Below are 17,295 nucleotides of genomic sequence, written 5' to 3'. Positions count from 1 at the left end.
GTGAAAAAGCCTTTGATGCAGCAGGGGGCAATTAGGGGAGGAGAATGGCTGGGCTGAGGCAGAGCGCAAAGCCTTTGATGCAGCACGGGGCGGAGCGGGAAGAGCTGCTGGCGGCACCAAGCTGACGATTTGATGCTGTGCACGCGCATTTTAACTCATTGCGCTTGCGCATGGAGTTAAAAGCGCACATGCACAGCATCAGCTTGGTTAAACTCTGGATAAGTCCCTAGTCTCGCTCAGCTCAATGCGCATGCGCATTGACAGGCAAGACCTAAAAATGATTATGCTGCAGAGATTACTATACTTCTTTGCTTCCTTGCCTATGGAGATCACTAGATCAATATTCTGCAAAATGGACCATTTATTAGTCTCTAATTTCTGGGTAATAGAAAGACGCAGAATCAAAGCAAAGGCTCCAGACAGACATGGGGTACTGGCTGCTCCCAACTTTGAGCTTTAGGATTTGCTGCTCAATTGCACAGAGTATGCAAACAGAGTGACTTTTGCTGGGAGGGAGCAGCAGTGTGTGACCCTGTCAACCCCACACAGGCCCGCTTGACACAACTGATACTTGACCCTTTCAAGAAAGCACTGGTTACACTATGAGAATATCCCATAACCTTACTCATTGTTTGGCCACATTGCAGGAATCAGAGGAGACTACGAGGATAGAGCAAGAAAGGCCTTCCAGCAGTGGCCAGCATTTTATTTGCGGGGGGGGGGGAAATCGGGGGAGAGACTGTAGCCTAAATTTTCCGGTACTTCAACAGGAGTATGATCTGCACAATGGGCACTTTTTGGTACATGTGGATGATATACGGGTAATGGAAAAAGGCACAGAGGAACCTCCTGAACAGGAGTGTGTGATACACATGTGCTTGGGCTAATACGATCATGTTTACGTATTGCTTGTGAAAGCTGTGGGAGTGAAGTATTAGCACTGCGCTGCTAATGGGTCACAACAATGACATACCAATTTCCAACAGACAGGGCCTCCATGTTAAAGCGATATTGCAAGGTCTCCAGGAATGCTAGGTTTAAATTAATCTAGAACTACTACTGCATCATATATAGATCACCCCTAGAAGAATCAACCATGTGTTTCCTGATGCACAGAAAGGGTGCCCCAGATGCATGGAAGAGGACGAAGACTTCTTCCATATGGTCTAGAGGTCATTGCTTAGATCTTTTTGGGCCAAATAATACAGGTCATTAATAATGCTACACATTACGACCTTCCTTGTACCCCGATGGTGTGCACATTGGGTAATTTTCCTGAAATTAAGGCCAACCATGTGACAAGGACATTAATAGACTCTGCTCTAGTATCATCAAAATGGCAGATCACAAGGAACTGGAAGAGTTTGATTGGTCTTGAGCAGGACAGATAAAGAGAGAATGAACTACCTGTGGTGAATGTCAAAGGCTGAATCTTAAATGAGAAGAGAGAAGGGGCCTGTGCCATATTGAAGTAGCACACAAGAGATTAGATTGTAGAAGGTTGCCCATATATAGACCACAATAGCCATCTGAGGGTACCATGGAGTGCCAAGATTAAAGATTAGCAAAGAGTGATTCACGGATGCATGGAGAGAATACCACCCTGCCCCAAAACAGCAGGAATAGTACTGGGATGTACCTGCAAACTGTACTATATATGCCACTATTATGTATAAACATACACAGGACCCGACCTACACCAAAATGTTTTGATTAGGTTTGACTGCAGACATAGGGCAGGCAAGTGGAGTGTATATAGTGCAACGCATAATTCTGCTGTGTATTCATCTCCAAAGTCTGATATTAGCGTGTTGCACTGACGTGAGCGATGGCTCTTCAATGATAAAACGCTTAAAAAGCAATAAAAACTTTAAAACATTAAAAAAATAAAAAAAGTTTTAAAGAGGGTAAAGCCCAGGATTCGAATGCAACCAAGCAAAGCTAGCTCAAGAAAAAAATCTACCAATCTAGGGGAAACATAAAATACATTAAAATGGCATGTTCTCAACACCCCTGTTCAGATGCCATTGAAGTGACAGACCAAGCAAGAACCAAAATAACTCTGGTGCTCTGTATACAATCATATCAAGTGTATAGTTTTTTCCACTCAGTTAATATACATGCTCAATCAAGTGGTTCATTTAGAAAATGTTTTCCTTTGACATACATTTGCTTCCATTGCATTCTTGCATAAATTACAGAGGCAGGGCCATCCTGACACCAACATCAAATGTTACATAAAATAAAAACCTGAAAGAAGCTTTCATACAAATGCTTTTACAAATACAGAGAACTGCAGTCAGCCCCTTCACATCTACCCCACACGGAGAGCTAGAAAAACACTAAGAAAAAGCATGGCCAACAGGGGGGGCATCCTACTGTTATAACTAAAAGGTATTCATATTTGTACAGAAGCTTTATGGATTGTCGGTAAAGTCTTTAAGTTAAGAGGGAGGGCTACAACACTGCTACATTAGAAGAGCATGTTAAAAGGATGCAGTGCAATTAAACCATAAAAAGCGCAAAACAAGAGTAACCACTTTCAATGTTAATTGAAAATTAAATTATTAATTTGTGCCATACCTGTAGAATGCCCGGAAGCAGATCTGCAAAGTGTTTCAGAAGAGGGACGTTGTGCTCGTTGGCCAGCACAAAAGCAGATGCCGCCCTCGCAGCTAGTGTCCTGATCTGCGAGAGAAACCACAATCAATAAAGGGGTTTCAGTACACAAGATATCCAAAAAGTAGTCTTTTGCATACCACTATCCTTAGTTATTTACCTGTGTTGCAAAGTCATCCTGTGCCCTGGGAACCCGACCGACCGATCCGGAGCTCTGCCTAACCAGGGCCAGCGCTATGTTGAAGACACATGTAGAATACAGAGAAAACACGTACATACACTAGTGTACACTATGGTTTAGGGTACCCCTGTGATTGGCATGACCTCCCCTACAACAATTAAGAGCCAGACTTTATCCGAAACAACTGATAAAACGTTCATTAAAGAGGGCGACCAATAATCACCGGGATGCCTTATTGGAAGAGGCCCTACCTAAGGCTCCCCTTGAACGACTCACTTTTGTAAGTACGTTTAACTCTAAATCGAATCAGGTGCAACGGATTGCAAGGCATCATTGGCGTGTGCTGAATTGTACCATGATAAAATAGAACCACCACTGTTTGCCTTCAAACGGTCGAGCAACCTTCGTGATAGTCTGATACATACCCGTCCCCAAGATAAATCAAAGCGGGCTGTAGGCACCCTTTGGGATTTGGCGGCAGTGACAGGCCATCATCCATGTGGTAATTGTTCCGTGTGTCCACAGACTTCAAAATCTATACAGATAGACATAGGGACGAATCGCCCATGGTTTCAGAAGAATTTTTCTAACTGTAACAGCTCGGAAGTCATCTACCTGCTAACATGCCCGTGTGGGAAGAAATACATAGGCATGACAACTAGGAAAATCCGTACCAGTAGTTGGAGCATAAGAGCACTTTTAGGTGCAAAAGAAGTGTTTCAAAATTAACCAAACACTTTATAGAACAGCACCATTCTGAGAGATTTCACATGGACGGTACTAGAGAAACCGTTCATACCTTCACATATCAGGGATGTGACGAGATATCTTTTCACCAAAGAGCAAAGATGGATCTATAAACTATCTACTGACACTGGTGGGCTAAATGATGATATTCTGTGGACCACGCTTTGAGAATACGATTTATTATCAGCATATGTGCAAAGCCCATCATCTAACCGGACATGATAAAAGTCTACAATTGACCATGATTTGTGTACTTTGGGTGTCTATGTATACCCCCGATCGTTTTTCCATGCCACCTTAAAGAACGAAATAGGACATCAGTGCATTATTAGATATCCTTTTAGTGCGCTTCTGTACATGATAACATTATGTTATTCAGTCCTCAGGTCCCGCAGACTTAAGCCATAGTACTATTCTCGGTTCATGACACGTATTTAACACCACATCACACAACATGACAGAGCCACATGTCGATACCCGTTTCTCTTGTGTCTTTTGACTAGAGTGTACCATACCTATCCATTTGATCGCCTTGATCTGCATTACGCGAATATGGCCACATGTACATTTATACACAATGTAAAACTGTAAAGAGCAGTTCTGGCAATCCTTAACACTCTACTAGGAATGCTCTCGATGGAGTGTTATCGATTCAACTGTCATTGCTGGATATATGAATTGATAAACTACAGTGGCGTCCTGTATAACTTCATGTTGGAACTTGACCGGCATTAAGCGAGACCGGCCACGTGTATATCTATATACAAACAGCAATGTAATGACTATTTTGGTTTTTCTTAACACTCCCCCGAGAACAAGCACGGTGAGGGTCTACCAATTCAATTTTTATTGCTACTTACATAAACAAAAAAACTACTGTGACGCCGTGGTGGACGTCACTTTGTAGTTTGATTGTACTTTTTGCCGAAGCCTCTCTACTTTCATAGCGGGACACATTAACTCAAAAACTACTGCGACGCCGTAGATGACGTCATTCTGTAGTTCGACAGGATTTCCTGTCGAAGTCTCGCAGCCTATCGCGAGAACTCGCAAAAAACAGAATCAGGCAGAATGGAAGGTAGGACATTGCCGGTTAGTTAACCTTTCTCTCCAAGTAAGTTTCCTCGTCGAGGTTATTCGGTTCTGACCTGTTTTAAACAGCTAACGCTGCAGCTTTCTTCTGGGCCACGCCCCGATCGGTGAAGGGGTGGTCCTTTTATGGTTATAAATCCCTTCCCTTTCCTTTCCTCGTTGCCTCCCCATACTCAGATCCAGTTCCGAGGCAACGACGGAGAGGTAAGGAGCTAAGTGTCTGTTATTGTTACTCTTGCTAGACACTAGTGATATATCGGAGTGGTTACAATTATTAATGTGAGACTGCCTCCGAGTGAGGGGTGGATGAGCTTTTTGATAGTGAGCTGTCAGGATATATGGAAAGCTGGGTAAAGGAATAGGTAGCAAAATACTATGCACAACTAGGAAGGTCATTCCTCTTGTTGCTAGATCTAGCTCCCTTTTTTTCCTTGCCTTCTAGCGCGTGGCCTCCTTTACCCTGAGCATGGTCCAGGTGAGGTCCTATCCCCTGTTACCATAGGTGAGTTTTATATAATTTCAAATATTTTCTTTTATACTGCTATGTCCAACGCACTGATGTTACCATTTACTTTTGTAGGTGAACACCACACCAAGTAACATGGAGGAATAGTTGTGTATATCCTTTATGGTCTTTCACTTATAAGTTGTGTGTGTCAATTCAAATGTATTATATTCTGCAGTCGCAAGATTTATTTAGAACAGAGGCCCTGAAGAAAGCCTTAGGAGTTTATTCCCGTTTGGCAGAAACATGTCGGCCCTCCAGCAGCTATTTGTTTGAACTGCTATATTTGCGCTGTTCTTGGTTTTAATCTGAAAGACACTGGCAGCTATTAAAGTTTACTTCGCTGCTTTTTTCTATTCATTTTATTTTCACTCTTTTTTTGCACTGCGCTAGTTCCCATTTTATGATCAAACACATGGTCTTCGAGCAACTTTGGAGGGATATCCCTCATGGAGGGTTTGGATTGTGTCTCAATGATCTAGAGACTTACCATCCCTACCATCGGATGACCAAATGATAATATTGATCATTTACAAGACTTTGATGGGAATCCATCTTTAAAATTTGGGATACACCTACAGTTGCTGGTGACTATGTGCGTTGACGTAAGCACTCTTTGCTAATAGTTTACAAGTATTCTTCCTTTGCTACCTAGTACTGGGCACTGGTTTTTTCACTTGTTAGAACACATTAAGTTATTTTTAGACTCCCAGGTTTTTTCAGTATTTCATACTTTCAATGAGCAACAGACTTTTAAATGCAATAGGTATAGTAGTTGTAATATGCAACAACCTTAACACAATCATAACATTGAGCTCAATGGGAGTTTTAAGTAAAAGGCAATATCAATCACATTGCACAGATTTTTCTTACTCCGGGCTTGATCCTGGAGTCAGCCCTGGTGCATCTCCTGTAAACAGTTGAAAGAAATAGTTTTTTGTTACACAGGCGATTTTTAAGGATTATCAGTATGTTTTGAAAATTGACAGAAGAAATTTTGGTAAAAACCAAGCAATGTTATCCTAGGGGAGAAAATCAGGTTATCGGAAAATCACAGTTGTACTTGCTTTTGAGGGTCAGTGCTGGGCACAAAGATCAAGCACTGGGATCTCTCCTGGTAACAGGTGAGTAATTTTATTTTTGTTGATCGGACGATTAAGGAATATTTCAAAATTGCAAAACTTGAGGGGGCCTTTGGTTGGTGGCTGCTAGTAGGTAGGTTATGCGGCTGTGGGAGCTGAGCTCCTGGTCACTTACAAGTGGGGAAGTAGGATAGGACAGATGCTGCACTTCCAGTGGCACTCTGGCAGCTGGGTGCAGGGTGCTTTTGGGCCGTCGGGCGCCCAATGTATTTCAATGGGAAAGCTGCAAGATGAACAAAGGCTGCAAGCTCGGGGGCGGAGATTCTTCAGGTGCAACCACCACTTTGAGAGGTAAGTTGGGAAGCTGTAGGTCAGGTAGCCACCCAGGAGTTGGGCACAGGGGGCTGTGGGGCGCAGGGGTGTCTTCTGGTGTCGGGAAATCTTCCCCCAGCTGGTCGCGGTTGGAGGGGTCCCTGGTTGTGAGGCTGCGTCTTCAGGAGCGTCGAGGAGGTTCCTTGGGTGCTGGATTCGTTGTCACAATCGCCGGGGGGGACATCCTCGTGGTCTTTGTTCACTCAGGCACAGGCCGGGCTCGGCGGGTGCAGAGTGTGCTGGATTCGCGGTTCCTGGCTGGCACCAGGGGTTGTTGCCGTTTGAGCAGAACCACTGCTCGTGGGAGTCCCAGTCTTTGGATGAGCAAGGCAGTCAGGTCGTCTGGTGTTTGAGGTTGCGGACCACAGGAGATGCCAGGATTTAGCAGGAGCAGGTTCGAGGGTCGACAGGCCTGTAGGGCTGGGGCCAAGTCAGTTGGTGTCATCCTCTTGTTAGCAGCTGCAGGGCAGGTCTTCTTGTTTTTCTTCTTGTTTCGGAATCAGGATCGGAGGAAGGAAGGTTTAGGGGCGTTACAGGTAGAGGAAGGTCTGGGACCAATGGGTCCCTTCCCTATGGTGAGTACACCCCCCTATCCTGTCACTCTCCAGTGGGAGGGGGGCAGGAGCCTGTGATTGGGTAGTGCTCCCCATCCTCAAGATGGCGATAGCCCAGAGTCGTGCTTCACCTCGCCTCCCCCACCTGAGGGGTGGGGTTGGCATAGGCCTGCACACCCCCTTTCCTCACTTAAGTTTTCCCGCCTGTCTTCCTGCCAGAGTGGGGGTCAGAACCGGTGGGGCCAGTTGCTGAGTATAGCAATTGGCCTGGAGAAGCTCACAAAGGCCTTTGAAGTTTCCTCTACCCATCCGGGGGGTGGGGCCTAGCACCTCGCCCCAGGATGTGCATTGTTGCAGGCTCACGAGAGCGAATGGCTCTCTACCCAGGGGTGCAGCAACATGTCAGCTGGGTGGCAGCCTAGGCAGCCTCTCAGTCAGGACACAGGTTAGTTTCAGGGGGCAACTCTAAGTTGCCCTCGGCCGTGCAATGTATATTAAATCCCATACTGGCATCAGTGTGGATTTAATGTGCTGAGAAGTTTGCTAACAAACTTCAGTCTTCAGTGTAGCCATCATGGTGCTGTGGAGTTCGTGATGACTACCTCCCAGCACCATATACTCTTAATGGCAGCACTGCACTTAGTGCCCAGGACTGGACCTGGGTACTGTAGGGGTAAAAGGCTCATGCACCTGTACCCACACCACTGGCATAGGGCACCCAGCTAGAGAGGTGACAGGTATGCCAGGGCAGTGTGTTGAGGGCATGGCACACAGGGAGGTGTGCCATGTCAACTGTTTTGTTCTGCACCAAGAGTGCTGCAGCCCTTAGGAACCTTCTCTGGTCACAGTGCCCGGGGTACCTAGGGTACTATTTACCAGGGGCTGAAATGTGGCCAGAGATGCAAATTGGGGTAGTTTTTGGGGAATGAACACAGGCCCTGGGAACCCGATTGGCAGGGACCCTGGGAACACCCAGGAAAAGTGCATCAGTTATCAGGCAAAAAGAGGGGGCATTACTACAACAGAACCCCACTTTCCTACAACTACCAATGGATTTGTAAGGGTTTTGTCCAAGTGGAAGGTGGGAATTGAAGTTTCACACTTACAAGGACCCTCTTTGCAATTCCAGAAACTTGGATTGTGTGTTGAGCACTTTGAGACCCGCGAGAAGAACTTCAGGAAGGAGTTCTAACAGGATCCAGCCTGCTGGAGAGGGCTGCACAAGACTGGTGAGAGATCCAGAACAATTGCTAAATGTGAATGGGTCACTGTCGGAGGCAACGCAATGACCGAAAGTCTCACTGTTGGTTTCTAAGCACTTTAGAATTTATAAATCTAGTTCCCTACAGTGGATTTTCTTTTGGTGTCATTTAAAAGTTAATATCGCCCATTTTTAAAAATTGGTGTTGAATTTTTATTGTTTTTATCTTATTTACAGAATTGGTGTTCCTAAATGCTCTACATACCGGTCTTTGAAGTTAAGCCTGCCTGCTCGCAGCCAAGCTACCAAGGGTTGAGCATGGGAAAAATGTTGAAAGACCTATTCTGAGCCCTAGATTGAGTCAGTGGTATTATTGCCAGTGTTAAATGCATATCGGCCACATTGTTTCGATTACGCTTTCGTTTGTTCTTAGATTGTTACTATTATATTTTTTTATATCTTAAACATAGCATGTTGAAAAACAGATATAAAAGCAAATATCCATTCATATGGAATACAAATTAAAAATACGAGAGAAGACAGTACGGAGGAAAATATTTGCATATTTCAGCCACAAGAGGAAGGAGGGGTGAAGGAGAATGCTCACTGTCAATGAAAAAGATTCCATAGAACCACCTCTCCCACTGCTGGTTGTCGCAGACTGGAATCCAAACAGTACTGCCTAGTGAAGGTGTGTGTATTTTTCCAGGTAGCTGCACGGCGCGGGTCCTAGATTGATACACCAGCAAACAGTGTGGTTGATGCTGAAACTGCTCTGGTAGGAAGAGCGTGCACTGGTGACTGCAGCAGCTTCCCTGCTGCTTAATGGCAATATCGAATGGCACTGGAAATCCATTAAACAATATTCTGTCTGGAAAGAGGAGAATCCATTTGTGATGCATTATAGGCCATGAAGAGTTGAGTAGACTTCCGAAAGGTCTTAGTCTTCTGAAGATAGGCTTTCAAGCATCTTTTCACATTTAGCGAATGAAAAGCCCTTTCCGCTGGCGTTGCTGGGTCTGGAAAGAATATTTTAAGGATGAGAGGTTCAATTGAATGAAAGTCTGAAGGGACTTTAGAAATGATCTTAGGCTTGGTGCGAAGAACAAGTAACATCCCTAAACTGTAGAAAAGGTTCTTTGATAAGGGCCTGATTTTCCCAAACCCACATGGCCGATGTCAATGCCGGAAGCAGTGCTACTTTCCACGAAATACATTTTAGATCAGCTCTGTGAATAGGCTCGAACAAGTGTGTCATGAACTGTGAGAGGACTAGGTTGAGCTGCCAGAGCGGTGGTGATCTGACTGGTGGAAAGACCCTAAACAGTCCTTTGAGGAATTACTTCACAGTTCTAGCCGACCACAAGGAAGACCACCTCCTAAAGCGCAATATATCTGCTAGATGGACCTAGATGGCGAGGTAGGCCAACCCAGATTTTGCTAAGAGAAGGAGATAAGGGAGAATCTCATGAGGCAAAAAGGAGAAAGTGGGTGCGTTAGCTTCTTGGCATCAAATGCAAAAATGCTTCCACTTCAGCCAATAGGTCTGGTTAGTGCTCTGTGCTGTAGCGCTAGAGTATCTCCCTGCATTCAGACGGGAGGCAAAGTCATGCTGCTCAGGAGCCAGTCTGATCAATGAAGAGATCTGGGAATGCGTTTGCAGCACTTGGCCCTGGGACATCGTCAAAAGTGATGGAATGGGATCCAACAGAATGGGATGCTTCTCCGAAAGTAGGACGAGTTGTGTTTGCAACTGCTGGTGCAGCCAAGAGGAGCCTAGGAGTAGGATTCCGCACTGCTCTTTCATCTTCATCCACAGTCTTGGCAGAAGAGGAATTGGAGGAAAGGCGCAGGTAGAGTAATTGGAGGAAAGACACAGGGAAAGATGCCGGACCAGGCCATCAAAAATGCTTTGCTCCATGATGCCTGAGGGTGGTGCCTTCTTACAAAGAATAGGACATTTTTGCTCTCTGGGGCTAGTAAAAACATTGAAACTTGGCTTGCCCCACTGGAGGAAGATTTTGTAGAGTTGTCTGATCCACTACCCATTCCTAACAGGACGATTTTAATCTGCCGAGAGTTTGCGGTTGTGTTTTGGTTGCCATTAAGATGTTCTGCCCTTAGAGCTACCCTGTTGCGCATTACCCATTCCCAGATGCACTGCACTTAATGAGAGAGAGAAGGAGAGATCTGGTGCTGCCCGGTTTGTTGTAGTGCACCATGGTTGTGTGGTCTGTCTGGACAAGAACTGCTGAATTTGGGTAGAAACGCCTGTCAGGCCAGATGCACTGCTTTGAGTTCCAGTAAGTTGATTTGGAGGTGCAGATATTGCTGCCATCGGCCGCTGACTTGTAGATCTTGAAGAAATGCTCATCCGTCGAGGGAGGCGCCAGTGGCAATTATGAGCAGAGGGAGAGGTCAGAATAACAGACCAATTGAGATATTTCTGCATGGGGTGCACCAAGCAATGCCTTGAACCACTCTTGGTGTGATAGTGATTAGATCATTGAAAGCTCCCTCCACTTGCAGCCATTGTTTGTCTACTTCCTCCTGGAGAGGACGCATTCTTAGGCAAAAGAAAGGAATAAGAGGGATACAGGATGACATCCCATGGAGAGATTATTAACAGCGAACTGAAAGACTTTCTTTTTGGATTAGTTGAGCTAGAGATATCAGTTTGAATGGTCTCTCGACCAAGAGGAAAGCCTTGCTGAGAGTAGTGTAGAGTGCTGCCCCAAAGAAACTGATGTTTTATGATGGATAAAAACAGATTTTTTCCAGATTTAGGGTAAGGCCTAATCTGCCGAACAGCATTGTGCAAGCTGCTGTGGATGCTTGAGCTGCGGAGATGGATGGCGCCAGTCGTCCAAATAGGACAAATCTTGGTGACTTTTCTTTCTTAGAAAAGCTGCTACCAGAGCCAACCATTTTGTGAATATCCTGGACTTTGGGCCAAATGGTTGGACTGAATTGATAATTGCTTTTTGCTATAGCGAATGGTTATCAATTTACACAACGATGTAGAAGTGGTTGAGGTAAACGTCAGTGAAGTGGATGTGTCAGTGGAACTGGACTCTTGAACTGTGCTGGTGTTGCCGGTGTTGAGCATAACTCATTGACTGGGCCTTTTTAGAATCCGGCGTGGATGGAGGGTAGGCAACCGCAGGAGTCGACGACGCTGTGGTTTTCTACATCAAAGATGACAAAGATTTAGTCGACAAAGGTTTTCGTAGGCGGTTTTCTCAGGAGGGGGTATTGAAGGAGGCATCTTAAAATCATGCCTCAGCTAAGGGGTGGTGTAGGCGGTATAGACCTGGATTTTTTGTGGTCCGCTTTCCCCAAAATATCAATCACCTCCTGTGGATCTGTGTGAGATTTTAAAGAGCTGCGCCTGTAAGACTCATGTAGTTTTTTTTTTTAGGCCTTTTTGAGTCGTTCAGTTGACGAATGAGCGAGGTGATCTCTAATGCAAGATTTTAGAAAAGACAGCTTCCTCACTGTTGTCACAAGAAAGAGGATCCTTCCTTTACTGCAGTCATATTAGTAGGTGCCCCTCACAGTGTCCGCATTTTATTAGAAAAGGTACAACATACCCTGCATTCTTTGGCCTTATGATTGGGATAAAAGCAATATATGCATTCCTTGTGGGGGTCATCGGTATGAAGATTTTTCTTGGCACAGGTAGCACAAGCCCGGAAGGGATTGCTGTTTCAGATAAGGAAAGGAACAAAGTCAGGAAAACAGGAATCAAGCGGCGTAGATGAGGAGACTACAAGTCCAAATTCCTTTAAGAAGAAAACTGGTGATAAATAGGTTAAAGCAACTGTAAATGATGAACTGCGCAGAGGTCAGTAGACTCCCTAGCACAACCAGCGGTAGACAATCTGAAAGGCTGGAGCTGCTCACAAGAATGTTCAAAGAGGGGGAAAGCATTCGGATTGGTTGAAACTTATATTAGTTTGGTTGTTTCTTTTTAAAATTACTGATGTTACAAAACTAAAGGGGCCTAGGGCCTTTTCTAGTTTACAGCGATATATTATATATATATATATATATATATATATATATATATATATATATATATATATATATATATATATATATATATATATATATATATACATACATATACATACACTAGTCGAAACAAAGGTTGCCCCTTGGTTGTCCTCATGGAAAGAGCCACTCAGCAGGTAAGTGTAATCTTGGCATTTATTATGAACGCTGCAGCATTGCATCTGAAAAACAGCATTCGATTTATTTATTTCGTGTATTTTATATAGCGCACGGCTACCCCAACGGGGTGTCCCGGCGCTCCTGCACAGGTGCTGAATCTTGTCCAATGGAGTTTAGCAGCAAAGAAAAGTTTTCAGCCCTTTGCGAAAAGGCAACTCTTTCATAATCATCCGGATTGGAGGAGATGGGCAGTCTATTCCATTGTGGAGAGGCGCACACCTGGAACGTTTTTCCCCCCGATCTGGCTTTTTTTAATCTAGGGGTGGACAGCAGGTATTTCGAGTTGGATCGAAGAGGTCTGGTGTTGCTGTATGGACGGAGGCAGGGGGATAGATAAGCAGCAGATCCCTTTCCCTTGATTGCGCGATGGGCTAGAGTGAGTGCTTTAAACTCTGCTCTCCTATGAACTGGTAACCAATGTAACCTTCGGCGAAGTGGCGAAATGTGCTCTCGAAGAGAAATGCCACAGACCAGCCGAACAGCCGCATTTTGGACTATCTGTAGCCTCTGACAAAGGCCAGAAGCAAGTCCAAGGTAAAGACAGTTTGCATAATCTAGATGAGATGTTATTAATGCCTGAACAATGACTTACCTGGTGTTGCTAGGAAGAAAGTTGATACATTTTTTAATCGTCCTGATTTTAGAGAAACAGGCAGCTGAAACGGTCTGAACTTGATTATGGAAGGAGAGACTGGAATCCCATCTAACCCACAGGTTTCTTACTGATTCTTTGGGGGAGGGGGCTGCACTCAGATCTAGTGGCCACCAGAGGTTCGAGTCCAAGGGAGAAGCTTGATGGAAAAAAAGGACCTCAGTTTTTCCTGTGTTCAATCTAAGAAAATGATTGTCCATCCAGCTGGCGATGTTACAGAGGCAGTCTTTAAGTGGGTCAAAGGTGGACTGGGTAGGGGCATCATAGGAAAACAAGAGCTGAATGTCGTCAGCATACGAGGTAAACGTAATTTTTTTTCTCAAAATAGTCAGAAAGACGAGTGCAGAGGGACTGTGACACCGGGGAATGGCATTGGAGGGCTCCGGGGTCCCTGAATGATCTTACTGATTTGAAAATTTCCTTGGTGGAGCCTTGAGCTCTGTTGATTTTCTCCTCCAGGTAGCTTCTTTTATGATCAATAATCTTTTTCCGGTATTCTTTACGAGCGGTTTTATATTTAAATTTGCTATCTGGGGAGTATGAACATCACCAACGTCGCTCTAAAAGTTTACAGGCTGATTTACACTTGCGGAGCTCATCGGAATACCAGGGTGAGGAAGGCGCAGAACGACAAGTTTTAATGGGCCTAAGGGGAGCAATGGAATCAATGGCCGAAGAGATCCATTTGTTAAAATTGGCCAGGCGAGAGTCCAGATCTAGCGCGTCCAGAGGGGCCGCGGAAGGAAGACATACGGCTAAACTATCTGGAGAGATCTTGCTCCAGTTCGGCAGACCTCCTTGGCCGGTAACCTAGGTCTGTCTTGATGAGACAGAAGAATGGTAAACTGAATGAAGTAGTGATCAGACCAGATCACCGGACTGGGCTTACTGATAGTAATTTCCGCTAGGTTTGAGCAGATAAGATCTAATGTATGCCCAGCCTTATGAGTGGGAAAGGAGACCCGCTGGTTTAATCCCCCGTCAGTCAGGGTGGATAAAAAGTTACAGATAAGATCGGAAGTGTCTTCCACATGGAGATTAAAGTCACCAAGCAGGGTAAAATTCGCATAGCGGGAGCTAGCCTGAAGCACAAAATCTAAAAGAGCAGGGAGGCAGGATGTACTGGACTTTGGGGGACGATAAACAAGTAGACCTGAGCAAGTAATATTTGGGGCCAGTTTTATACAAAAAGGTAGTGCTTCTATGGATTCGATTTGACCATAGGGAAAAGATGAGATGGTCCATTGAGACCTATAGATTATGGCTACGCCTCCACCATGGTTGTGACTTTGCCTATTGGCACACAAGATGTTATAACCGGAGGGGGGGGGGGGTGGGGGGGGGGGAATAGCCAGACACAAAGCTGGGTTAGTATCAAACAAGTCCCAACGCCGACACGTTTCGTGCGCTGTGTGCACGTCTTCATAGGCGGACTCTTAAAATGGCGCACAGCATTCCACGGCACCTGAGCTACTTCTGACACTCGCTTAGTTGGGCGGGGACAGCTCACACTGTCTTCTGGTCAATTGAGTGCAGTGGAAAATGAGGTTGCCGATGCGCTGTCATATTTCAGTAAATTCCACAGTGGGTTGATGCAAGCTTTTCTTCTGGGAGGCTGCACTGTAAAACTTCCACTCAGCTCTCACCTGCACCTTCAGCTAGCGTAGGTTGACGCCAGCCTAGACCGGCTCTTTCCAAAAGGACAACCAAGAGGCAACCTTTGTTTCGACTGATATATATATAAATACATTTTAAGTGTACCTGTATGAGAGAACAGATTATTAAAGCACTACCTGTGTACGTGTTAAACACTTGTGAGCAATCCAATTTATTTATTTTTTTTTTAATTTGGAGATACACTTCTATTTCATATGAACAGGTGGTAGCCCACATCTGTTAGGTATAGACGGGCATATGCTTCAATAAATTGGAAAACTATATCCTAGAACTTTACATTGTTGTGGACTGACATCTTCAACTATTTTCAAGTGCAAAGTCCAGATAAGCATATGCTAAATAAAAGGAATACGTGCCATTCACCCTTCAGAGACTAGATTGAAGACACTCGTTCTTTGGGAAGAGTCCAGGAATTTTTGGTGATTAATTAGCACGAACATATGGAGGGGAGGGGGGGGGGGGGTGGAGGGGTTGGGTCTTTTGCTGAAAACTTCCACTAATCCAGTGCAAATACTAACTTTCGCCCAACAACATGACTTTACTGCTCCACAGAGAAAAACTACGGTCAACAGGGTTGGGAGATTTAGGTGTGGAGCGCGATAAAATAATAACAGCAGGTTTTACAGCATTTTGGAGGTACTGTCTCCACCCTATGTCTACCTGTAAAAAAAAAAAATGAATGAAAAATAAGGTAAACATCTGTATTGCCAGGGTGTGAAAGGGAAGGAAAAAAATATCCATTTTCCGTGAGCTGCAAAGGGAGGGCAGAAAAGAAAGGTGGTACTGGTTGAGGATTCTGCATTGCGGAAAAGGTCTCCATGTGCTGAGAAAAAAAAAAAGTCTACGTGCACATTTCCAACATAAAGCCATTACGCGTGGGAAAACAAATTTGACTACCTAAAGAAAACCAACGTGTATATTCCCCATGCACGCGGCAGAAATTCACTGAACCCCAACAAAAGTCGAGAAATTCAGGTAAATCATAAGATGCACAGGATACACGACTTCATAATTTCCTAAAAGCTTTTATGAAGTTAGTTCATAAGGATATGAGAAGAAAAAAAATTACATTGATTGTTTGCATCTTCAACTGGTTAAATGATATTCTGAAATTTTCCTTTGCTTTTTTCGAGAATTTGGAATTTTTTTAGACACCTCATTTCAAAATATTGTATTAGTCACAAGTACTGAAACTATGCACCGCAATCCATGTGGACACTTAGATGAAACCTAATAGATTAATCTAAAAACAGTAGCCAGGCATTTCTGTTATAATAGGGAAAACCTGCTAAGAAGCCAAGATTCTGCAGGTCACCAGCTCAAATCATACTATTTTCGGTTTCGCAAAGGAAACTAAATGCATCTTTAAGGAGACTATTCTTAGCAATTCACTGCACCATTGCTCCAATAGAAGGAGCCGCGAGGAATTTATTGTATCTGCATATGTAAGATTTTCATAAATTTAAATTACTGACCAAGCTTACAACTGCTACTAAATACACTTATTAGTTTTTTTCTTCTTAAGCTAACTGTAAAGGTATGGTCTATATTGTCAACTACTTGACATTCATATTTAGTCTTTTGTAGAGTTATAAAGCCTATGTTTCAAGGTTTAAAATGAAATCCGTTTTAAACTGCGGTATAAAATAAATTACACACGTGGATTTAGAATGCATAGAATTGGAAAAAGTACACATTTTCTCTGCTTATGGAAAGGTCTTGGGCCACGCCTGCTAAACTTTCTCTTGATCATATGGCTGTTAGCTAACATTCGAGGGTAATTGTTAGGGTTTGCTTTATCAAGAAAATGAATTTGTCACTGTATCGTAGAACAAAGCCTAGTTTGTGGATTTACGCTTGGAGATTCATTCTTAAATAAAATCACTGGTCTGAAGCAAATGCAAGTTACAAGCACAACCCTTATTTTGTTTGGCCTGAGTTGGAGGAGTAATGAAAATAATTTGAGCCCAGTAGCGCACGACTTCTTTAGTTTAAGTTGTACGGCTATGTTCAATTAAAAAAAAAAAATAATAATTTACACACCCAAGGAACCGGTGCGGGAAAAGGTTAATTTGCCCCCTTTGTGCACCTTGGATTTCAGCCATGCTCTCAATGCTAGTCTGGGAAAGAGCAATCAGCTCTTCAAGAAAGAAGTGAAAGCCATCCTTATGGCCAAGTTTACCTGATCCTCACTGTTGCTGCTCAGAGACTTTGCACCGATCTTGTAACGTTGGATACTTAATGATCCAATAACTTTCTGTTCATGACCTACTGACCTCTTTTGCAGTTGGATCAAAGACTCTGCACCGTCCTATAGTATTGTCTTTTGAGGGTTTACTGGTATCCACTGATCTCTATGGCAGCTGGATCAGAGTCT

The 17,295-nt window shown here is 44.1% G+C and overlaps 1 protein-coding gene across 1 annotated transcript in view; it reads right to left on the bottom strand.

Annotated features, from left to right (window-relative positions):
- Positions 1-17,295, bottom strand: part of IPO5 (importin 5) — a 446,703-nt gene that overhangs the window by 356,318 nt on the left and 73,090 nt on the right. The window contains exon 6 of the mRNA XM_078657510.1: positions 2,584-2,688. Coding sequence (XP_078513636.1) covers positions 2,584-2,688 — 105 coding nt within the window. The remainder of the gene's footprint in view (positions 1-2,583; positions 2,689-17,295) is intronic.

Source organism: Lissotriton helveticus, chromosome 8 (genome assembly GCF_964261635.1).
Source record: "Lissotriton helveticus chromosome 8, aLisHel1.1, whole genome shotgun sequence".
NCBI classification, from domain to species: domain Eukaryota; kingdom Metazoa; phylum Chordata; class Amphibia; order Caudata; family Salamandridae; genus Lissotriton; species Lissotriton helveticus.
Note: the sequence above shows the minus strand (reverse complement) of the source record. Positions and strands in the feature narration are given on the sequence as shown.